The sequence below is a fragment of the Orcinus orca genome, chromosome 15 (genome assembly GCF_937001465.1).
Source record: "Orcinus orca chromosome 15, mOrcOrc1.1, whole genome shotgun sequence".
Lineage (NCBI taxonomy): Eukaryota > Metazoa > Chordata > Mammalia > Artiodactyla > Delphinidae > Orcinus > Orcinus orca.
The window spans coordinates 70,236,766-70,261,650 of NC_064573.1; the positions used below are offsets into that span (position 1 = coordinate 70,236,766).

At 51.6% G+C, this 24,885-nt stretch overlaps 1 protein-coding gene across 1 annotated transcript in view; it reads right to left on the minus strand.

Annotated features, from left to right (window-relative positions):
- MYO18B (myosin XVIIIB) overlaps nt 1-24,885 on the minus strand; it is a 235,423-nt gene that overhangs the window by 164,580 nt on the left and 45,958 nt on the right. The window contains exons 13-15 of the mRNA XM_049697804.1: nt 7,165-7,338; nt 3,988-4,078; nt 2,029-2,221 (exon numbers count right to left, since the gene is read on the minus strand). Coding sequence (XP_049553761.1) covers nt 2,029-2,221; nt 3,988-4,078; nt 7,165-7,338 — 458 coding nt within the window. The remainder of the gene's footprint in view (nt 1-2,028; nt 2,222-3,987; nt 4,079-7,164; nt 7,339-24,885) is intronic.

Genomic DNA, 24,885 nt, shown 5'->3' on the forward strand with positions numbered 1-24,885 from the left:
TTTATAACACCATAAACATGGAAATAACTCAGATGGCCAAAAGAGAGTTCAGACAGAATCAGACATAACCGCAAACATGCATCCTTACTAAGAGCTGTGAATGGAGTGAGGAAATGTGAATAACATAATGCTGAGGAAAAAGACTATAAACTCGTGTGTACAGATGGATGGGAAATCTGTAGAGAAGACCATATATGGAAAAATGGCTGGTGTAAGATACAGACAGGACAGTGGTAACAGTGGTTGCCTCTGGGTGGTGGGGCTAAAAGAGATTGTGTTTTCTGCTTCTTGACACTTACACGCACTTTCCAGTGTTTAAATAAAAAACATGTTTTACTCTGATCAGAAATAAGTGAAATATTATGGGACAAAAAAATATGATGGCTGCTACTATATGTGGAATGCCTAATACACATTACGCATTTCTCTATTCCACTTCATCAAATGCTCCAAACAGCCCCTTTAGGCAGTACGGTAAAAATGACTGTGAAAATAACCGCCACCTCTCCCCTTCCCCGTATCCACACTCTCGGTACAGATATGGAAGTTTCTCCCATCAAGAAGTGGATGCCATTTCCCCACCCTGTGAGTCAGGGCTCAGCCTTGGACTTGCTGTGACCAACTGATTACAGCAGAGGTGACATTGCCAGTTTCAAGTCTTGGTCCCAAGGGGCCCTGAGCACTCCTGCTCACTCTCTTGGACCCCTGCCCAGCGCCATGAGAACAGCCTGAGCTAACCTGCTGGAGGACAGGGCACTCCTGGAGCACAGGTGAGTCATCCTAGCCAAAGGGCTGCCTGGATCAGCTCATGGCCAGCTGACCTCCAGACACAGGGGAGAGCCAGCCAAAAGCCACCTACCCAACCTGCCTCTGACCACAGGCACATGCTCTCCCAGCCAAGACCAGAATAGCTACCTAGGCAATCCACAGACCTGCGAGCAATAACAAAAGGTTATTATTTAAGCTACTATGTGTTGGGACAGTTTATTATGCAGAATTATTGCGGGAAATGGTAACTGATACAGGAGTATTGCTATTTCTATTTTACATGTGATAAAATTGAGGTTCGGAGAGGGTGAGTGACTTTCCTAAGGCCACACAGCCAATAAGTGACAGAGTTAGGGTGAGACCCCAGGTCTCAGCAATGCCATGTGTTTAAGATTTATTCATATTGACGTTTTCATGTTTATTGCTGTCTGGGCTCCAACCAAAGAAATGACCATAATTTTAATACCCATTATCCTACTAATAAACAATATGATCATTTCTCATATTTTGCCATTAGCACTTGCTGGAGCCAAAGGGGTCCCCTTCAGGGAGGAAGGAGGGAGCAGATGCTAGGGGGCGTCTGGGGTGCTGGCGATGTTCTCTCCTTTTATCCTGGGTGGTAGCTGCAATGAGTGTGCATGGTTGGACAAATTCACTAAGCTGTACACTTCTGATTCAGGCACTTATTTGTGTAAATGTTATAGTTCAAAAAAATTTTTTTAAGTATAAGTAAAGGAGGGCAGGCAGGGACGTGCCTGTACAGGTTTCCTGGTTCATATATACAGAGTCTCTCCGGGGGGCCTCCTAGAAAGGGAACTGCATCTTCACCTTTCCTAGATGCTCCCACATTATGATCCAAAAGGTGTGCAAACCCACTATTTTTACCCACAACCGGGCACGAAGGGCCTTCCACAGGGAAGATGCAAACTAACTGCTGGAGGAGGATTCAGCTTGGGTATGTGGGCGAGGAGGAAGAGGTCAGTGTAAACAAGGGACAGCGGTGGGAGTGAGGCCTGGGGAACCCCAAGTTCTGGACTGTAAGGTGCGGGGGCCGTGGCTGGAGACTGGGCTGTAGAGGGAGACAGGGGAGCAGCAGAGGCCCAGGAGCCAGGCCTGGAGTTTGGGTTTTAATCATCGAGGGACCAGACAGGATGAAACTAAAGCCTACTGGAGGACCAGATGACCACGCCCTCCCCTGTCCCGCCCAGCCTCACGCCCTCACTGAGCCACTGCGAAGGCCCCGCCCCAGCCCAGCCATACCTCCTGGAATCGCTCCAGCGTTGAGACAAAGGTCCGCTGGTAGAAAAGCAGCTGCAAGCGCTCGTGAGCGTAATTGTGGCACAGCTCCTCAAAGGTGGCGGCCCGGTCTTTGCCCTGGTGCCGGGGGTTCTGAAAGCCTGGAGAGTCCACCACCATGATGGAGGCCATGGAGAGGTGGTGGGAGGAGAAGGATCTGGGGGAGAAAGGAGAGGGGCCCCGAGAGGACAAGGACTCTTAAAACCCCATTGGTCCAAGCCTCCCACACCCCTGCATCACAGAGATGGAGAAACCAGAGCAGCATGCTGGGCGGGTCTGCAGATCCAGCAGATCTCACCACTTCCAGGCTGTGTGACCTTGGGAAAGTTACTTAACCTCTCTGAGCATGGGTTTCCCCCACTGTTAAATGGTGGTAGGGATGAGTAGGATGATCCCAGGGGCTGCAGTAAGAAGAAAAGGAGTTGAAGTATGGAAAGTGCCTCCCATGGACACTGCAGGCCTTCAGGAAACGTACTCTCTCTACCAGGCCCAGAGTGGAGAAATGACTTGCTTAAGGTCGCACCACAAATTGGCTATAAAGTTAGGACTAAAGTCTCCTTTTCTTGCTTAGTGACACGCTGCTATAGAAAAACAATTTTGTTCAGTGCCTGTCTCAGTTTACAAAGATCTCTCAAGCCATCACCTCCTTGGAGCCTCTTGAAAAATCTATCAGGGGGACAGAGAAGGGATTATTCACATCAAAAAGCAGGAGTTAAGAGACTCTGGAGAAAGTCACACGTGGGCTCCAACCCTCGCCCAGCCACAGAGGGGCTGTGTGTCTTGGGAGAGTTGCCTGACCTCTCTGAAACTCAGCTGTGAAAGGGCTAATGATGGAGATGAACTTAGAAGGCTGTTGGGAGGGTTGGATATGATAAGACATCCACGGCTCTGAACGTGGTAAAGCGGTCAGTGTGTTTTCTGTTATTATTATCATTAGTGTGACCAGCTATACACTTCGGAGGGCCCTTAGTTTAAACCTGAGCTCTTCGCTGTTATTTGCTGAGGTTTTCCATTTGTAAAATGGGGCCAATAAGATCAGCCACCACATAGACATACATGAAGATTAAATCAGTTAGTGTTCAGAAAGCCAGACGCCTTCTAGGTGCTCATAAACGTAAGGGTAGTGGGTATCGTTACCACCAATACACCCATTTTATGGAGGCAGGCTCCCAGAACCAACCAGGAAGCAGCCACCCTCTGCAGGCTGAAGCAGCCGCCCTCCACTGGCAGTTCACCAATAAATACTTCTTCCCCTAAGCACGCATGATCCCCCTGGTTTCTAGATAATGTGTCTGTGGTCTCAGAGGGTAATTACTCCAGCAGCACGAGAGGGGGCCAATTCTGTGTCTGTGGAGAACCCCACCTGCACTGTTGCTACACACCAGCCTCATCCCCTTAACAGGATGTCAGAAGCCCAGTTACGCCTCCTGCTTTCACAGAGGAGGGAGGGAAGCCCTTGCCCCAGCTCTGATTTGGCCACACTGGAACTGCTTAAAGATTTCCCGGGGCTCACAGCAGCACTCACCACGGTAGAAGACAGAGGCTCCCGGCAGTACTACCTGCAGATACCTGCAGTATTTTATGATCACGATTAGGAAGAGCTGTTTACAGGCACTATTTCTTTTTTACTTTATTGTTTAATTTTTTATTGATTTCTTTTAATCCTTACAGTGACCTGAAGGAAAGAGCCATTTTTACACATGCAGAAGGAGAGGTCAGAGAGGTGAATTGATTCGCCGAAGTCACATAGCCCACAGGTGGCCAAGGTGGAATTTAAACCCAGCACCATAAGACACGGCTCAACAAGCCCCTCTCCAGCTCAACAAAACCCCACTCTGCTAAACTCCCCAGACTCCCCAGGTTTGGGCTCGTTCATACACCGCAAACAGGCCGCCTCTGTAACCAGGAGAAGGTTGCCATTACCTGTTCACGAGCGAGACCACAGCGGCAAAGACCTCTTGGTACAGGCCCGAGGCCATGCCCTCCACACACTCCACTCCTGTCATCTTGAGCCCTACAGTGGGGAAGAGGGGCGGGTTGACATCCCGTGGTCAGGACCTTGCCTGGGGCCGAGGTCGTCGCTCCAGTGCCATCACTACTGGCCTTAGTGCATCCTCCCACACCGCGCACACACACGTCCCCCTACTGCTGAAATTACTTACGATCTTAGGACCAAGTTCAAGTGTCCTACCAAGTCTTCCAGGGTCCTGTGTGACCTGGCCCTACCTCCCTAACCTCCACTGTGATCTCCTGCTCAACCCTCAGGGCTCAACCCAACATCACCTCCTCAGGGAAGCCTGCCTTGACCACCACCACCACCCCATTAAGCCAATTCCCAGGTCTACCTTGCTTTTTTGAAAACTTTATTTATTTTTCACACTGAAGTCATGATTGACATACCAAAAGACCTATACATTTTTAATGTATACATCCTGATGAGTTTGAAGTATACACCCATGACACCATCACCATAAACACACCACAAACATAACCATCACCTCTAAAAGTTTCTTCCCTCCCTCTTTGTGTGTGTGTGTGTGTGTGTGTGTGTGTGTGCGCATGCACATGTGAGATAGGAACTTTTAACATAAGATTAACAAATTTTTAAGTATAGAATATGGTATTGTTAATTACAGGGACTTTGCTGTACAGTAGAGATATTCATCTACTGATCATTTTATTCATCTATCCTCTAGGATTTATTCATCTTGCATAAATAAAACTATGTGCCCTTTGATCAAAATGTCCCATTTCCCCCTCCCTCCACCGCCCTGGTAACCACCATTCTACTCTCTGCCTCTATGAGTTTGACTTTTTGAGATTTCTGATGTGAGTAGTATATTATTCAACAGTAAAAAAAAAAAAAGAAAAAAAAAAGAAGGAAATGCTGCCATTTGCTACAACACGGATGAACTTGGAGGATGTCATGCTAAGTGAAGTAAACTGGACACAGGAGGACAGATCTACCCTGATTTTACAGCACTGCCCACAGCACACCTGTACTTTGTGGTTATTTCGTTAACCTGCATTTCCCCCGCCCCGCCACCCAGGCAGGGAGCGCCCTGAGGGTGAGGGCTACCTCTGGGTTTGCTGGCTCCAAATCCCCAATTCCTGACACGTAGTAGTTACTCAGTAAATATCTGTTGTTCCCTCTTTCTAGAGGGAAATTTGGCAATTTTATAGTAGAAGCCATAACATGTTCATATACTTGGATTTAACTTCACTCTTAGGATTTTATTCTAATGAAATAATTCAGAGCAACAAAGATTTCTAAGTATGTATGTTCTCCCAATTGTTGCTTAAATTGGCAAAATAAAATCACTTTTTTGAGACAACCTGAACATCCAACGATAGGAAACGGGTTAGATAATTTGTAGTCCATCCATACAAAGGAATACTTAAAGTCAGGTTTAGAAGAATACTGAATGAGATGGAAAAGTGCCTGCCTACAGCATTAGGAGGAATAAAAAAAGCTTAGAAAATTATTATAATGGCAGCCCCAATTTTGTATAAATACACACACTGGTCCCATTAGAACAGCCAGCCTTGATTAGGGGTCACTGAGCATAGCGGGATAAGGAGTGGAGGGCTCAGATCACAAATATTGACCCTTAGGTTTTGCTTCCATCCACAGAATTGGAAACACAATTTCCAAATCTGCACACACTAGTGTCTAGAGAAACAGTTCTGCTTGTACATTCCAGGCAGCCCACTGCAACCCCAAAGCATTTCCCGTCCCTGCTTTAACTCTGCCCCCAACCTGGGTCGTTGCTAGGCAACCCACAGCCTCCCAGCATCTCTCATAAGCTTGCCGGTCCCCTGCCTGCTTAACGTCTACCCTCGAGACCTCAGCGTGAGAGGGTGACTCAGCTTCGCCAAGCAGCATGTGCACGCATCTGTGCTTCTATGTGTGTGTGTGTGTGCGCATATGTGCCTTGTGTGCATGTGTGCGCATGCCTGTGCATGGTATGTGTGTGTGCCTGTGTCCGAGAGGAGGTGTAACCATTAAGCAGACCCCAGCTTACACCAGAGCACAAACCTGGAAGGCAGTGGAGTCTCGGTGACATCAGCCATCAAGCTGAAGTCCCTGGCAGGTAGAGCAGCCACGGGGATCCGAGGGGCCTCTAAGAGAAGGACCCCAAACCACAGTTCCAAACAGTGCTACCCACTAAGCCCAGACTGTGGTCTCTGGGAGAGCTTCTCTTGAGAGAGTTTGCAGCGAGCCCTGGGGCTCCAAGGGGTCCCTCTGCCCTCACCTTCCGCAGCCACAGCATCTGGCTGCAGAGGCTGCAGACCTGGGACTCAGCACACCTCACTCTAGCAGGTGCAGTTCAAAGCTCCTGCTTTTCCCCGGGTCTTTTCAAGCATCCCCATTCCTCCTGCTGCTCAGGCGAAAGTCCTAGAAGGTGTCCTGGCCCCCTGCTTCCACCTAGGGCCCATGCCATCAGCTCTAACTGTAAACTAGACCTTGAACTGGTCCACCGCATCCCATCTGCTCCCACCTCCATCACCTCACCAAGGTGACTTGTACCCATTCCCACTCACTCCCTGATCTTCCTCCAGGCTGAGCTTCATGAATACAACAAATCATGCCATTCCCCTGCCTGTGTCCCTCCATGGCTTCCCTTGGTCTGAGCAGAAAACCCCTAGTTTACAGACTATTGTGTCAGCTGACCCCACTGAGCTCGCCAACCTTATCTACTGTCCTCCCAGCTGGGCCAACCATCCTGGCCTTATTTCTGTTCCTCAAACTGAGAGGTGAGTCTTCTGCCTACAGCGTAGGGGCTCGGCAAATACAACATCCACTGGAAGTGCGTTGGTCCCTTGGCACCATCCACAGTGTCCCCTCTTTGCAGCATAGGGCCCCCTCCTGGGTTTCAGCAGCCTTTGACCCCTGGGCAGAGCTAACTAGCTGACCATAAGCACGGCGTCAGAAGGAGCCAAGTCCATTTCCAGGCGAGTGGTTTCCCCTACACCTAGAAGGTCTGCACACCGTAGACCCTCAGGAAGTCCTCGATGGACAGTGAAAGGGTGCTGGTGTGTCCCCAGGGGCCGGCCCCGCAGGGACGCAGCCCACCCAGAGAGGCAGCAGCGCGGTACCTGAGCTGGCCCCCTCATCCTCCTGACCCCGGCGGCTCGGCCCAGATGTCATGCGCTCGATGATCTGCCGCAGGTGGTGCTTGAAGGTGGCCGTGTTCAGCTCCTCGTACTCGCAGCCCAGGGCCTCTGCCGCGTGGCTGGCCGACTCGAAGTGCATGAACTGCTTCCGGCCCACTGTGCAGGGGACAGAGCAGAAGGAGGGTGGTGAGGTCCTGGGTGGGTGGTGGGCGGGCGTCCAAGAACACCTCGGAGAATCTCGCCACCTCCCACCCTCAGCAAGAGCCTGAACGACTGCCCAGGCCTGGGCCCCCAGCTGATGGCCCCGGGCAGGAGACGCTTTCCCGAGACATGTTTGTCCCATTTCCCTGTCATCTGCATTGCTCACTTTCCCAAAGCAATTAAAAATACCATGGGGAACACTCTAAACATGGAACTGGGGAATGGTAAGACTTACCCACCCACATATCCACTTACCTATCCATCCACCACCCCTGCCACCCACTGACCTAGCCACTCAGCTACCCACCCAGCCACATATCCAACCATCTAACCACCCTCCCCTTTATTCAATACATATTTCTGGAGCTGACAGGCACTGTGTCAGCCTCTGGGAAATCGGTGATGAGCAAGACAGACAAAGTGTCTGCCCTCACGGAGCTTACAGTCTTTTGAGAGAGGGAGACAATAAACAAGTAAGCAAATAAATAAATATTTCAGGTGATGAAATTATAAAGTTATTTTTTCCCTCTAAGGAGAAAATAAAACAGGGTGATGGGGTCAAGAGAAACTGAGGAGTGGCTACGGATGCGTGGTGGTCAGAGGCGGCTCTGTATGAGGATGTGACAGGTGGACTGGGGGTATGAAAGATGAGAAGGAGCTGGCCACACAAAGAACCAGGGAAGCGCTTTAGAGGCAGAAGGAGGAGGTGGTGCAAAGGCCCTGAGGCAGGAATGAGCATGATGTGTTAGGGAAGTGCCAAGAAGGTCAGCGTGGCTGGGATGTAAGCGGGGAGGGGAGTAACCAGACGAGGTTGGAGAAGCAGTGGGGAACCTCTCTATGGACTATTACAATGCCACTTAATATCAGCCACAAAGACCGTACAACATGGTCAATTCTTATTTTCAAAATGTTAAATGAAATGGACTAGAAAATCACGCCACAGTATGACATCAATTGTGTAAATCACTCTAAACTGCTATGAAGACAAATAACGAAAAGGAAATATATCCAAATACGAACAATCAGAGGGTAGGGGAATTTTTTATTTTCCAAACTTTCTGCAGTGGTTCTGCACTAACTTTGTAATCCAAATTTTAAAAAATAATGACTTATTAAAGCAAACACTAGTTCCATCCTTAAGTAATTTTCTCCCAACTCCTATCTTCCCATAAATGTGCTTCCTTCTTTGAAATAAGAATCACAGCTGCCAACAGAGATTTCTCAGTCCATCAGAAAGAGATCTTAAGGGCCCAATTCTTCAAACAGACATCTTAAAGAATCTAGACACCTGGTTTAAGAAAAATGTGGAAATTTGGAAAAAGACTTTATCTGGGGCCTTGACAATACCCAGGACGAAGGAGCTCTGGCCACTGCTTATTGAGGTCCTCCTATATGCCAGTTATTCTGCACTGATTATCTCAAGAACAGCATTTTATTACCTCCATTTTAGAGACTGAATCTCAGCTTTACCAGAGAGGTTACATGGCTAGTAAAAAAGTCCTGCCACTTTATTTTAATTTTTTTTAAATTTCTTTTTTGGCTGCATTGGGTCTTTGTTGCTGCGCGCGGGCTTTCTCTAGTTGTGGTGAGCGGGGCCTACTCTTCATTGCGGTGCTCGGACTTCTCGTTGCAGTGGCTTCTCTTGTTGCGGAGCATGGGCTCTAGGCGCATGGGCTTCAGGAGTTGCAGCGTGTGGGTTCGGTAGTTGCGGCACGCGGGCCCTAGAGCATGCAGGCTTCAGTAGTTGCGGCGCGTGTGCTCAGCAGTTGCAGCACGTGGGCCCTAGAGTGCATGGGCTTCAGTAGTTGTGGCTCACAGGCTCAGTAGTTGTGGCTCTCAGGCTCTAGAGCGCAGGCTCAGTAGTTGTGGCGCATGGGCTTAGTTGCTCTGCGGCATGTGGGATCCTCCCGGACCAGGGATCGAACCCATGTCCCCTGCATTGGCAGGCGGATTCTTAAGCACTGAGCCACCAGCAAAGTCCCTGCCACTTTAAAAAATGGTGAAGAAGGTAACAACGATGGTGGTGATGACGTGGTGATGATGGTGGAGGTGATGGTGGAGATAAGATGATGGTGATGATGACAGTGGTGATGGTGATGATAGCAGTTACCACTCAGTGACCCCATTTTATTCAACACGTCATCTTTGTTCAGCTCATGGCTTTTGGAGTCAGAAAGTCTGTCTTGGAGTTCCAGGGGTGACACAGAAAAAAACTCAATACATGCAAGTTGTAATTACTTCTTCTTCTTATTATTATTATTATTACTATTATTGAATCTTCACAAAAGTCCTCAAAAGCAGTATTATTCCCATTTTACAGATGAGAAAACTGATTTGGAAAAGTCACCAGAAATCAGACTAAGTGGAAGAACTATTTCCCCAAAATCAATCCTTGCAATGTCACCTTTAGGAAATTTGTCAAATCCTTGTGTCCCTGAATAGGACTTTCTTTTAAATGGACTCACTAATCTTTTTCACGTACATAAATACCTTGTGAAAGGAACTGTTATAGCACTAACTTAAACAAGAATCCATTTGTTGAAGGAGGTCATTGAGAGGATATGACCACCAGGTCACCAGGTGACCTGCGAGCTGGCCCTGGGCAATTGGAAGCTCCTCAGCCCTTCACCTGCCCTTGGAATATACATCCAGCCCCTCCCCCACTCCCACGGTGGCAGCTGTTACAAAGACACAGCCTTGAGAGAGCGGGGTGTTACTGAGACCATCCAGAAGGTCTCCGTGACTGAGCCCAGTTCCGGCCTCTATAAACTTTAGGACTCTGGCGGGCAGGGGTGGAGACCTACCCTTCTTGCAGCATCGAAGACAAGCCTTGTATGTCAGTTCCCTTGAGTATTACACCTGCCGCCCACCAATCTGGAGTGGCAGCCTCTTTCTTCAGTCTCTCCCTGCCCTCCACCACAGTGGGGGCCAGTTTCTGAACCAACACTGTGATCACTTGTCACAGATAGAAAATAGAAATAAATACAATATGTGTACAGAAATACCATTAGATTCTAATTAGATACAGTTACCTGGGAGTCCGAGGTCTGCTTTCTCTTTGTTGAAAAAGGGAGATTAGCAAGTATTACAGAGAGGAGTTAAAGGCTAGTAGCCCTGAATGAGATTTCCTTCTTCCTGTGATGGGGTTGAAAGTGAATTAAACAGGAGATGACTGTCTAGGTGGGCAACGTCCTGCCCCTCTCCTGCCCCATCACCTCCACTGCCACCCTCTGAAACAGTCTCCCACACTCTGCCCACAGTGACCTATAGCCTCACTGAGCTGGGGAGAGCTCATGAAGGGGCTCAGCAATGGTTGTTTCTGAAAAGAGGAGCAGGAAATGGACTGGGCAGGACTCTCTAGGTCCCGCCTGACTTAAGGGGCATATTTCCAAGTGTGCTGAGCAGAATCCCGCTGGTGAAACCCAGGAGGCACATGGGAGCTCTGCCGGGAAAATGTATTTCTGCTTCCAGCTCCCGAAGGCTGGCCAGGCACCAAATCCAACCCCATGGGCCCCTCTGTCTTCGTCCAGACCTGGGTGGAGGCCACGCCTTCTCAGTGGAGGCTGAGAACCCTGGGGCAGCACCTGCAGTGAGGAGAAAGGGGACTGGACAGGAACACAGGCACCAGAGCAGACAGGGTCTGGGTCCCATTCCCGTCATTCCCAGCTGTCAGCCCTTGGACCAGTCTCACAGCCTTTTTGAGCCTCAGTTTCTTCATCTGCAAAATGGAGTCATAAAACCTCAAACACCTCTTCGCTGGGCTGCAAGGACTGGGCGAGATGGTGGCACGTGAGGCTCTGAGCAGAGCACCTGGCCCTGAGAAGGTGCTGGACAAATTTGAATTCCCTCCTCCACCTGCAAAACCAAAGAGGGCACCATTCACCCCAACCCGGATTGCCCTGTCCTGGGGCTGCAGGGACTCCTCCACAAGATCTGTCTGGTGCTTCACCGAGAGCATGTGTGGAAGGGATAGTGAACTGGTGAACTCCGGATGCCGGTCACGCCCAGGGACTCTGAGCCCACCGAGGTCGTTTCTCCTCCAAGGAAAGGCGGACACACGCTGGTCTCAGCACTTTCCACCAACCTACCCAAAGCCGGGGCCAGAGCTATCCTCGGAATGCCACCGAGGTTGGAGATGCCAGTATACAGAGGGCTCCAGCCCCCGCGAAGCCATCACCAAACGAGCGAGGACAGCCACCAAGCAGGGAGTGTGTGCCGTGTGCCAGGCACTGTGCTAGCACTTCCCCGCCTCATCGCTTTCCCCTTCTAAGCCCCTGAGATCATTCAGATATGGAACGGAGTAGGTCAGGTCTCGTTTCCTGTCCAAGGTGGTTCCAGGAGTGAGGGGCAGAGGGGGATTCCCACCCTCCCGTGCTGATGTCACACCGTGTGCAGCCGCCCGCTGTTCTGTGCCAGCAGAAGTCTGTGTGGTCACTGCTCTGGCCTAAGAGAGCTGGCATGAGGAAGCGTTCAATAAACATTAATATGGTGAGTGATGAAACGAAACAAGGAGTCAACGACGAAATGAACATTTCTCACTGCTGGCCAGTCCTGCCCAAAGTGGCAGATCTCCAAGATTTGGGAGAGAGAAACACTGTGTTTCCCTCTCCCCCCCAAACCAGCCCATCTGAACCTCAGAGCTGCCTTCTCTAACAGGAAGATCAAACAGAAGATAAAACAAAAGGGGGAGAGGCAGAGAGACACAGAGAGGGAGAGGCAAGGAGCCAGAGATGGAAGCAGACACACAGGACCAAAAAAATCTTGGAGGGGAGGGTCTGTGGATTTTTCCCCGCCTCGTAGCCCACCCGGTAGGGGATTCACACACTCTATCGGGATGCTTTCCTGCCGTACAGCAGGAGGCGAGGAGGCTGTGCCCAGAATGATCCCAACGCCAAATGCAGAGATCACCTCAGGCATGTGCGTTTGGCTGCAGCCATTCTGCCGGTCACGGGTGGGAAACAGGACCCCGTGGCAGGCGGGCCCGGGGTTCGGCTCTGCGATGGCAATGGGCTTTCATGCACACCATCTAGGAATCCTCTGCCTCTTCTTCTGCAAACATCACACAAGGACATGTGACGGTGACCCGCAGGAAATGCTCCCTGGTGCCCCACCCATCACCCACCCTCTGTCTCACCCATCCAAGAAAAAGAATCAGAATGCAAACGCCCAACAGTATTACAAAGGCGACCTTAACATCACAGCATCAGACAGCAGCACCTACAGTACCCCTTCCCAGGGCCAGGCACTGGGCTTGAGCACTGGACACCGCTGCCTCATTTAACCCTCCCTGCAGCCCTACGAGGTCAATGCTAGTATCGCCCCTTGACTTATGAGAACACTGAGCCGCAGAGAGGGTGACCTTCCAAGGTCATGCACCTGGTAAGTGGCAGAGGCAGCATTTGAACTCAAGCCTTCTCACTCCAGCTCTCAATATGCTAACCATGGGCCCGTGCAGAGGCGCTTTCTCTCCTAAGGGGGTACTGTTCTGAAACCAGAGTCTAAGGTGAAATATCAAGTACCCTGAAAATTACCCTTGAGGAGCTCCTAAATTGCCCATAACGTACAGTACTGTAGCATGTTTCCCTAAGTCCAGCACTGCCAGCTTCCCCTCCAGTGGAACACCAAAGGAAATGGGTCGCTTGCCTTTAGGGCCCATGACATATGAAAAAATATGTATCTGTAACCACTGGCCTCACATTTGCCTTTGCATGGCTGGATTTACATAAATACAATGCATGTCTGATAGGACCGCCCACCCTTGAAACAGTTCTATATTAAAGAACTACTTGCAAATACCAGCTCTATTATTGTGCTCAGTGACAAATTGCCCACGCATCTCGCCACGGCCTGGAGGATGCACACCTGGACACGTCTACACGGGGCGGGAGGACGCTTGTATGACCTTGGCTGATCTCCCAACTGCCTTGCGAGGTCTGCAGGCTGAAGACTGTTAGGCCTGATTTATAGTAGAGGCCACCAAGACCCAGCAAGGGATACCGCCCTGCCCTGAGTCACACAGCTGGTAAACAGCTGAGCAAGAACCTGAGCCTAGGTCCCCAGACCCCCAGGTCACGGCATGGGGTTAAGGGCGGCTCTGATACTCCCAACATCCCATGTTAGACCTAGGTTGAGCATACACGTGGGCTGTAGGTCAGGTCAAAAGGAAACGGGGGCAGACTTCAGAAGGCAACATGGTAGGCGGACCAGAGCAGAGCTGTTGCTGCCCCCCAGTGTCCCCCTGGGGCTTCCTGTACTCCCTACAGCTGAGGGCCTGCTCTCGTACTGGCATTTGCTGAAGCACAGGGCATGGGCGGATGTGGCACGGAATTAACATTCCCAGCCTTCAAGCAGTGACAAAGATAAGGCCCTCTGAGTGCGATAACTCGGGTGCGCGCTCTACACTGGCCCCCAGAGGTCCCTAGTGGGAGGAGCCCCAGTTGCCCACAGTCTGGTTTTGGTGACACTCATTTTTTTTTTTTTTTTTTTTTGCGGTACGCGGGCCTCTCACTGTTGTGGCCTCTCCCGTTGTGGAGCACAGGCTCCGGAGGCGCAGGCTCAATGGCCATGGCTCACGGGCCCAGCCGCTTCGCGGCATGTGGGATCTTCCCGGACCGGGGCACGAACCTGTGTCCCCTGCACCGGCAGGCGGACTCTCAACCACTGCGCCACCAGGGAAGCCCCGGTGACACTCTTTTTGGCTGCCTTCCTTCCCTACTTCCCTTCCTCACGCCCCTCCCAGTACTTCCTGGGATCTCCTCCCACATGCAAGTCTACCCCTTGAACCCTTGTCTCAGCAGCTGCACCCATTTAAAGTGCCAAGGCTAGAGAGGGCCTCAGAAGGTTCTCTGAAAGGGAGCCAAGTTCTTGGCACGCTGCTCTGGTGTGTGTGCGCCTTTGTCTATCATTCAGAAGCCATCTGCACATCTGAGGTGAGGCCTGGCCCCAGCCAATGTGCTACCAAGGGCAGGGCTGAGTCAGAAACTCCCCGGGTGGCCAAAGGGATATGGAGCAGGGCACAGAAGCCACACGGCTGGGGCTCAGAGTTTCCCAAAGGGGCTCCTCATAGCGGTCGTTCCATGGAATGTTCATCAGTGTCACTGGGGAAAAATGAATTCTGTATTATACCAATTTAGTCATTGCTTCGGTGAAACAGGTTTCTTAACTTTGGGCCGTCTCAGAGCCCTTAAAGTACATCATATGAAGCTCCAAGAAGGGGGTGTTCTGTTCAGACTTACTTGGCCTTGGAATGCTTTTATAGAGTATCTTGATCTAATGTCCCAGGAGACACCGGCTTAGGAAATACTGGCTTAGCTGAGAGAGCCCTCGATTAACCAGGTGACTGCGGGCAAACTGCTTTACCTGAGTCACTTGCCCAAGATCACTCTGTGGTAACAGGTAGGAGGGGATTTGAAAAGAAGAATGAATAAAGGAGAAACGAGAAAAAGAAAAAAGAAGACAAGGAAGGAGTAAGGGAAAGTTATGGAACTGTAGTTTCTGAGCTGCTCAGATCCACCTGCAAAGGCAGGTTTTTCCCTTTATGCTCAATACAAAACAAAAAACGAGAAAGAGGAAAAAATAACATGACCGTTCTCCCCTCATGCACCGTGAGTTCAACTGCTATCAATTACTATGACCTCCTGCATTTATTAATAACCAAGTTACTTCTCCTTCCAACAATAGCCATGCTGCTGCTGAACTACTGAATGTTATGTGACTTATTTATAACGCCGGCACACCCGGTTCACATTTCCTCACACAGAGGTTTACATTTCGGAGGCCTGTGAAGGAGGAGGCCACCTGCAGGGAACAGATAAGCCTAAAAGGGTGTGGGTGCTACGAGAAAAGGCAGCGCTCCAGAAACAGACTGCGCAGGTTCAAATCCCACCTCCGCTGCCAAAAGCCACGTGATGTTGGGGAAACCGTGTCACCCCTTTGAGCCTCAGTTTCCTCCCCTGTAAAATGGGACTCTACCCCATGGAGTCCTTGTGAAGCGTCAGCGTGGTTCCAGGTGCAGATCGCTTAGCACAGGATCTGCTGGATAAATGTCTAGAATTATGATCACACTCTGAGAATTCTGCTCAGGGACGTCTGGTCAAGTTCAGTTGTTGGGATCCTGGAAAATGGGACTGTCTTAAAGGCCAAAACTTTGAGTCTCTTCCTGCATCTTAGGGCTCCCACCTGTTCCTGCTGTTCCCGGGTGCCACGCAGCCCTGCAAACCTGGACAGACCTTAGAGAAAGTCACCTGTCCATCTGCAGTCAGCGCACCCCGTAAGGCCTGGCCAACAAACCGTCAATAAATCGCTGCTCAGTCACTCATAATCCAACATAAATCACTGCTCACGCCCTAATCAACTGGAAAGACAACATGTGGACCAGCCCTGATGCTCTAGCATTCTGGATAAAGAGGGCGTGCTGGACAAATCAGCTGGGGCAGCATCCAGTTAAACCAACCAAAATGGGCTGCTTCCCTGCAGGCTGCTCTAATCTTGAGTATGCCAATGTGCATCGGGAGTTGACAGGAGAAGGGGAGCATGGGTAGGGGTCTCCTGGACTAATCTGATCAAGAGGCTTAAGGAGAAAGGCGTGGCATCTTTGGGATGTTGGGCAGTTGTGGAAAGAACCAGAGGCTGGGCATCCAAAGGCAGTTTCCACCTGGCTGCAAGATCTCAAACAGGAAATCTCACCTCTCTGAGCCTCAGTTTCCACATCTGTACAATGGGATGGCTCCTCTCCCAATGGGTCATTATTAGGATGAAACAAGACACTGGGTGTGAAACTGCCTGGGAGTGTCCCCAGAGCAGGTAATCCGACCTGAGAAGCAGAGTCACCAGGGAGACCTCAGTCGAAGGCGTCACTCATCACCTGGGGGAACTGCAGGAGCAAGGCTCAGGGGTGGGACCAACAGCCGGTGAGTGACCTGTGTGAGGTCACACAGCTAGTGAGGCAGAAGCCAGGATTAAACCCGGCTCTGGCTGGCCCCCAGTCCAACGCTCTTTCCATATTCAAGGGTCCCTCACCAAGGCAGACTGAGCAGGGGTCCCCCTCAACTTATCACACTGTCTCCTTGGAAGCTGGGGCCCAAGGGAAGCCCACGAACAACAGCTGGTGTCTCCGGAGTACTCACCACATGCCTGGCCCTGTGCTAAGCATTTAATCTCATCAGTGCAAGAACCATATGAAAAGGTATGATTACTAATTCCCCATTTATTGATGACACTGTGGACCATCCGGCAGAACGTGGCATGAAGAACAGGAAGAAAGGCTTCAAAGACAGAACTCCTCGGTCCCAAATTGAGCTCCTCCCCTTCCTGAGTCCAGGACCTTAGATAACTGCCTTTATCTCTCTGAGCCTCCACTGACTCACCCGTAAGGTGGGTATAACCCACCATATAGGGTTACAAGGATTAAATGGAATAACCATGCACAGCACTTAAATCATGCCTGGCAGAGAGCAGATTCTCAGTGAACAGTAACAGTTACTAACCCCATCATTAATGTCATCATCATTGCCGTCAGCAGTATTGTTATGCTCTGTCACTGAAGGGTGAGACATGCATGTACGGTGAGGTCCTCACTGAGCCACAGCCTCCTGGAGTCTATGATAAGCAAGGCTAAAAGAGACGCCAGAGAGTGTCCATCCATCCCCACTGGGCAAGTCCTTTCCGCTCTCTGAGCCTCAGCTTCCTCATCTGTAAAATGGGGTAATGGTGCCTACTCCAGGGGATCACTGAGATGGCCAAAGCTCTTAGAATAGTACCTGCACCTTGTAAGCACTGGATAAAAGTCAGCTGCTGTTATTACTTATGGGAAACAGAGGCCAGAAAGAGGGGAGGGGCTTTTGCAGGGCCACCCAGCAAGAGTGGCTAAGCCAACCTGAAGTCGGGTCTCTCGGGGGTTCCATCCTCCTCCCCCTGCCCTCCTGAAGCCCGGGGCTGCCGGCAGGGAAGCCTTCTAGCATCAGCCACTTCAGGGGTTTGTGGCTTGCTTTTTGTTTTTTGTTTTTTTTTGCGGTACGCGGGCCTCTCACTGTTGTGTCCTCTCCTGCTGCGGAGCACAGGCTCCGGACACGCAGGCTCAGTGGCCATGGCTCACGGGCCTACCCCCTCCGCGGCATGTGGGATCTTCCCAGACCGGGGCACAAACCCGTGTCCCCTGCATCGGCAGGCGGACTCCCAACCACTGCGCCACCAGGGAAGCCCGGTTTATGGCTTTTATAATATAAATGTTTACATCCCACAGCCGCCATTCCAGCTTAACAAATGAATTCAATATGCTTAGAAAATGCAGAATCAATCCTTGCCTGTGGCCCAGAATAGGCCCGGCTGTGGCAGCTGTCAGGCAGGGAGCCAAGCCACCAGCTGGGGGCCTGTGGGCACGGAAAGACAGGCGGAGGACAGGGCCCAGGCGGGGACCAGCTTCGGGGGGGCGGGGTCTGCTCTAGGGACACATGGTAATCCTCTCTCAAACCCGCAGCACCGGTGCCAGGGATTGGCGCCTCGCAGACGGGGACACGGAGGCCCCAGGCCTTGCTCGGGCTACCACACCTCTGCTCACCGAGGCTCTTCTGTCTGGAGCATCCTCCCTGATTTCCGCTCTGTTTGAGAGATTCGGTTCAAGGGTCCCAGGCCCTAGGACCCCTTGGGTGGGGCTGACCCCTCTGAACTTTGGATGTCTCCTGCCTAGAATTTTCTCCTGGCGTCTCCAACGGGCCTGTCTGGGTCTCCCTCCCTTGATCAGATGGAAATCTCATCTTGGAATGTAAGAATGGCGTTGCTGAGGGCCTACCACCCAATAGGCATAGAGGAGAAGAAGAAAAGGAAGAAAGGAGGGAGAGGAGACAGAGGAAGGAGAGCAGTAAGGGGGGAGCGGAGGGGGAAGAGGGCGAGTGGGGGAGGAGGAAAAGGATGAAGGAAAGGAGGCCACGGGGGGGGGGGCAGGGGGGGTGGAGCAGCATGAATGCAGCCATGGCCCAGGTGTTCAGAGACCCAGACTCCAGTCCCACATCCCCCCGGGCTTGTGAGGCTGCAGTGAGCCGACCCTTGTGAATACAGGCAGGGGAATCGAGCCGTGTCCATGGAAATGTTCAACCTCAAACATGCCCTGTGGTGCAGCAGGCCCAGGCCACCACGGCTACAGCACGCTCACCCCTGCACCGCCTCTACATACAGGAACGTATGCCCACGTGGTGCTGTTTAGAACCCCCCAAAGCAGCAGGAGACTGCCCAAACGCTCATCAGCCGGAGAAGTGCGACATCGACGGAGGCCCCCTCGCCAGGCAAGCCCTGCAGTTAGGGGAGAGAACAGGGGCGCTGCTGTGAGCCACGGGCAGAGAGGCCCCGGCACGCGGAGAAGCAGAGCACGTGGAAATGGAGCCGGTGTGAACTTGTTTACATTATAACAGCGACAGCCAGCCACCCCCGTAGTTGTCATGTGCACAGGTGTAGCTCGTGCTCAGTCTAAAAGGCCTGAGGGTGAGGCCTACACTGGGGACACAGTGACACAGCCATGGCCACTCTCTGCTTTTGAGAGGGACTGCAGCCACGTCTGCTGCCACAACTGGGGGAAGGGACCAGGGACTCGATGTGTTACTGTTCCAGCTACTTATGAACCTATGATGATTCCAAATTAAAAAGTTTAAGGGGAAAAAAAAAAAGCCAGCCTGTTAGGGCAGTGGAACTAGCCTGGACCACACGGTCATGGTGAACACAAGACATGACATGACACACCTGTCAAATCACAGAGAATGTACAACACCAAGGGCAAACCCCAAGGTAAACTGAGGACTTCGGTTAATAACTGTGTATCAGTATTGGCTCATCAGTTGTAATAAATGTCACCTTTGCACCTTAACAACGGTCACCTTTAAGGTCAGGAGGATCAAAGGAGTCGGGGGGGACCTCCTTTCGACATTCTGTGTTCGTCTGTATTGTTTCCATTTTTCATAGGAAGACACTTTGCAGTATTATTTGTGCAGTTGTTCTAAAACAATAAAAAGAGTAAAACACTTCGCCAAGTGCTTGAATATATGGTGACTGCTTTGCTTTGACAGCATCACTGTTATACTCTCCGTGGCCTTCCGTGCTCAGCGTCTTATCCGGGCTTGGGAAGCATCAGGCCACCTCCTCCTATCCTTGGACGGACTCCCCTGGCTGCTAGATGTCAGGCGGGGTCCCAGCAGAAGATAGGGGGCTGGGTCCCTGTCATCATTACAATCGTCTCTTCTTCCTGCAGGCCCCTCGGCGCTCCCCGAGTTACGGTCCCATCCATTCAGGGACTGATGTCTTTATTAGGACAGGCGCGGAGTGGTGGCCGACTGGCAGCCTCTCTCTATCACTCCATTACAGGGCCCCCCCTGGGTTATACATGGGCCCGACTGCATAATATATTAGGCAATGGGGTCAGCAACAAGCAGACTGGCAAATTTAGTAACAGACAAATAATTAAACCTCCCATCAGCCTTCAGAGCCAAAGGAAAGCGAAGCAACTGGGCCCTCAAGGCAGATAACACATCCTTGTGATTTTGGGTTCTGAACAGTACTGTCATCTTTACGGAGTAATGAGGGACAGCGGGCAGAGTGACAGAGAGGCTCAGACTTTCTAGGGAGGGTATACACAGGGACTGGAGAGGATTAAAGACCAGCCCGAGTCACCTTTGTAGACTCAAGCTTTGCCGGGCAAATGCCTGGATGGTGGGCAGGTTTTCCATTAACAATAATAATAGCAATAACAACAAGGGTGGCCGGGCTTTACACATTCAAACTGAATAACTTAAGCCTCCCAAGGACTGTTATCCCCATTCTACAGATGAGGACACTGAGCCTCAGAGATGGAGAGAGTCACAGATCACGCAGGAGAACTAGGGTGAAACACAGGTCTGTCTGGCCCCAGAGCCCATGCTGTTAGCCTCGATTCCGAGCTCTCCTGCCTCGGTTCTGCTAGTGGATGCCCTTCCAGGTGAGGGAATGGAGACTGGAGACTGGAGACTGGGGACGGAGCTGAGAAGCTGCTCTTAGAGGGGAGGTGGAGGTCCGAGCACCCAAAATGCACCCAAGGACTGGGCCAGATGAGTGGCCTCATAGAGGAGAAGGACACTAGCTTTGGAGGCAGACAGGCACTGATTCTAACTTTGTCCACCACGTGGTGCTGTTTGGCCTCGGCAAAGTTACATAACCTCTCTGAGCCTCAGCTGCCTGAACTGCCAAGTAGGAATTCCCTCCCTACCTACCTGTCATGGTTGCCATGGGAATTGAAGGAGAGAACACAGGTAAGTGACTCCCAGCCTTGGGCTGACGTGCAGGACAGCAAGACCACGGGAGCATTTTGTTCAGGGAACATTCCTGAGAAGAGGGTCGTGACTGGTTTTAATCTCACACAGCCAAGAGGTCCTGAGGCAGAGAATTGTTTCTTGCTGCAAAAAGGGCTCCTAGGGCTTCCCTGGTGGCGCAGTGGTTGAGAATCTGCCTGCCAATGCAGGAGACACGGGTTCGAGCCCTGGTCTGGGAAGATCCCACATGCCGCTGAGCAACTAGGCCCGTGCGCCACAACTACTGAGCCTGCGCGTCTGGAGCCTGTGCTCTGCAACAAGAGAGGCCACGATAGTGAGAGGCCCGCGCACCGCGATGAAGAGTGGCCCCCGCTTGCCGCAACTAGAGAAAGCCCTCGCACAGAAACGAAGACCCAATACAGCCATAAATAAATAAATAAATTTTAAAATTTAAAAAAAAAGGGCTCCGAGTTCCTCCTTGATTTACTCTCCTGTGGGAAAAGGGTCTTTAGGGGCATCAGAGGATACTGGGGGGCACTGGTAATAAAAGTAGGGAGCAGACATCCCAGGAGCATCCTCCTGCCAGGAGGGAGCCGGGAAGTATCTCCAAGCTTTGTGATGCCCTGATTCACAGCAGCAGCTCTGACAAGTGCCTGGCACTGAGCTTAGCCCTTGACATACATTTCACTTCATCTGCTCAGCAGACCTGTGAAGTCACTACTGTTTTCAATCCCATCTTACAGGTCGGACACCTGAGTCTCACAAAGCTTAAGTTCCTTTCTCAACCAACATATCGCCACACCAGTATCTCTCACCTCGTCACTCCCCCATCCAGGGCTGGAGTCTAGACTGCCTGGCCCTTGAAGCTGTGACATAGAGCATGGCAGCAGTGACACTGCATGATAGCTGAAGCCAGCTCAGAAGAGGTGATGCAGTTTCCATGCTGCTCTCTGGAAGCTTCCTTGGAGCCCCGAAGCCGCCAGGCCACAAGGAAGCCCAAACAGGCCCATGCTGGGGACCCAAGATCTGAGGCTCGGAGAGACGCAGGTGCCTGGCTAGTCCCGGCGACTCCAGCCCCACTGTTTCTGGGTCAGCCACTGTCTGACCGCAGCCCAGCCAAGCCCTTCCAAACTGCAGACCCCCAGGAGCTTGGGGAGATAATAAAATGATCACTGTTCAAGCCACGGAACAACATGGGGCTGATTTGTTATGCAGCAAGGTCACGTGACCAGTCCCAAAGCTAGCAAGTGCTGGAATCCTCACTTCCACTTGAGCACAAGACTGTGTCACTCCTGACTGCTCTGACCACTACCCCACACTCTCCCTGGCCCTCAGAACCTTCCTTGAAGCTGTGGAAAGAGCACTGGACTGAGAGTCTGGAACGGGATCCCGGTTCTGAAGCTGCCAATCACTAGCACAGAGGTTTCACCATGTGCCCTTAAGCAAGGAGCTGCATTCCCTGGGGGCTTGAGTTCTCCACCCCGACCCGGCCCACGTCAGGGCAGGCTTTGATGCCAACAGATGACAAAAAGCGCTTTGCAAAGAGAAGGGAGTCAGGGCTTGCTGAACCCCGCCTATGTGCCAGGTGGGCGGGATGCAGCCATTACCTGACTAACGATGCAGAAGGTAGACAGGGTTTTACCATTTTACAGGCACGGAAGCTGCGGTCCAGAGAGGTAAAATCTCTTGCACAGGTTAAATCACACAGCCAGGAGGTGGAGAAGCCTGAACTCACGGCCGGCCCCGCCCACGGCAGGGCCCAGCACGTCCCTCCTCCCCCACCCTCTCCTTGTCAAGTGAGCTCCAGAGAACATCTGTTTGCTGCCATTCAAAACACATGGGTGCCAGCTGATTGTTCCATGGGCCACATTTTGCCAAAGGAAAGAAACACGAGGCTGGATAAGTGGTTCCCTGATGGCTCCTGAGGGACAGCCCTGGCCATGAGTCTTGGTTCACAGCAAACCATCCCGCGTCAAATCACCCAGGGGTTTCTGCCTGCCATACCGAGGCAGCCCCCAGGGCCCCCTCCCACGGCCTTCCCAAGGGACCCAGCAGGGACAGTGAGCCTGAGAAACAGAAAGGCGGTGGAGACAGTGCAGAGAGAGGGAAGAACACGGCCTCTTTACGATGAGCGGCCAAGCCAGCAGCCACCGGGCCTGCCCATGGGAGGCAGCCCAGAGCGAGAGCATTACTCGCACCGCAGCCGTGTGTGAGACCCCAGACGGCTCTCTGCCGCCCCTTCTCCCTCTTCCAGAGGAGGCTCGGGCGAGCCCCAGAACTTGGCCGAGGTCACACACAGCTAAGTAAGAGCCCAAGCTGAGCCCTGAACCCAGGACTAGCTGACTTCGAGACGCCCGTGTCGCTGCTCTGCCACATTCTGGGTGGGGGGGGAGGTGCCCTCTCTGACTCCGACACTGCCCGGGGCACTGCTGATGACAGGGTGATCCAGAGCCCCACAGGCAGCCAGACTCCTGGGGTCAAGAACACCAAGTCATACGGGCTGGAGGGACCCAGAAGGTGGTGGGGGAAGGTCACGGTGGCAGTGCCCTGCAGGAACTCAGGGGTCAGTGGGGGCCTAATGCCACTCTCCCAAGAGAGGAGACTCAGGAGCCCCCAGGAGTGTGCTGGGGCCGTGATTGATTAAAATGATTTAATCAATCATGCCTGTGTAATGAAACCTCCAAAAACCCCGAACGATGGGGCTCAGAGAGCTTCCAGGTCACTGAACACACTGAGGTGCCGGAGGGTCGCACAGTGAAGGCAGGGAAGTCCCTTGCTCTGTAACTTGCCCTGCGCATCTCTTCTGTTTGGCGGTTCCTGAGTTGTATGCCTTACGATAAACAGGCACTGGTAAGTAAAAGCCCTCCTAAGTTCTGTGAGCCATTCTAGCAAATTATCAAACAAAGGAGGGGTCTGTGGGAGCCCAACTTTATAGCTGGTCCATCAGAAGTACAGGTGGCCCAAACTTATGAACAATGTCTGAAGTGGTACAGTCTTGTGGGCCCAAGCCCGTAACCTGCACTAACTCCAAGTAGTAACAGGAGTGGACTAAATTGTAGGACACCCAATTGGTGTCCGGAGAATCAGAGGACTGGTTGGTGTAAGGAAAGCCCCACACATTTGGTGTCAGAAGTGTCATGAGTAAAAACAGGGCACCCCAGTGAAAAAGTGACATCACCAGCCCTTGGAGCCTGTGAGGCCAGAAGCAGTGGCACACAGGGCCAGGGAGACCAGAGGTGTCATCTCAGAGGTTAGGCTCAGTGCCTGGGCAGACCTGGGTCCAAATCCCACCTCTGGCTTTAGCGGTGTGCCCTTGGGGATGAGGATGAACCTCTCTGGCAGGCCTCAGTCTCCTCATCTGTAAAATGGGCATCTAATAGTTCTCGCTCCTCCTGGGCTAGTCTAAGGCTGTGCAGTGACATCACGTCTATAAGCACTCAGCACAGGGCCCAGGAAAACAGGTCAATTCTCCAGCAAGGAATGACCCTAACAGCCCTCTGCAAAGTCTAGGGAAGGCGAGTGGTCTTTGCAGGGAGACCAGCTGTGGTTCCAAACCTCACTCTGGAACATACTAGCTGTGCAACATCAGGTAAACCACATTCCTCCTCTTATAAAGCCGTGAGCCAAGTCCTGTGCTCCACGCGTTTGGCACTGACTCATTTAATCCTCATGACAAGCCTACAAAGTGGGTGCCATCATTAGCCCCATTTTACAGAGGAGGAAACTGAGGTTCAGAGAAGCCAAGCCAGGAGGCTGACTCTTGCCCATGGCACTATCCTTCCTCACCAGGTTATTGTATGAATCCAATCAGATCAAAAGGCACAAGAGAGGTACAAGTGCTTCTGAAACCATCAAACGCTAAACCGATATTAGTGGTGGTTGTCGTTACTGCTGAAACAGTTCAAACATTCTAAGTCCAGTTATAAGGCCTGAAATCTACCCACAGGGACTGATATTGGTTTTTAAAAACGGATCAGGACTTTCAAAATAAGTTAAGGAAGCTGGGTGCGCTGCGAGGAGAGCTTCGTATTAATGAAAAAAAAACCTGATTAACGGAAATGATTCTTAATATATTTCAAAATGATCTGTTATGACACAAAGCAAAGACATTTATATATGACTTTGAAATTCTTAATAGCTGATTTTAGAGCAACCTATTATTAAATCTTCCAAAGCAGCATATATAGTAAGTAAATCATGAAGCAGGCCTCTCAGGCAGACTGACAGCAGCTCCTCT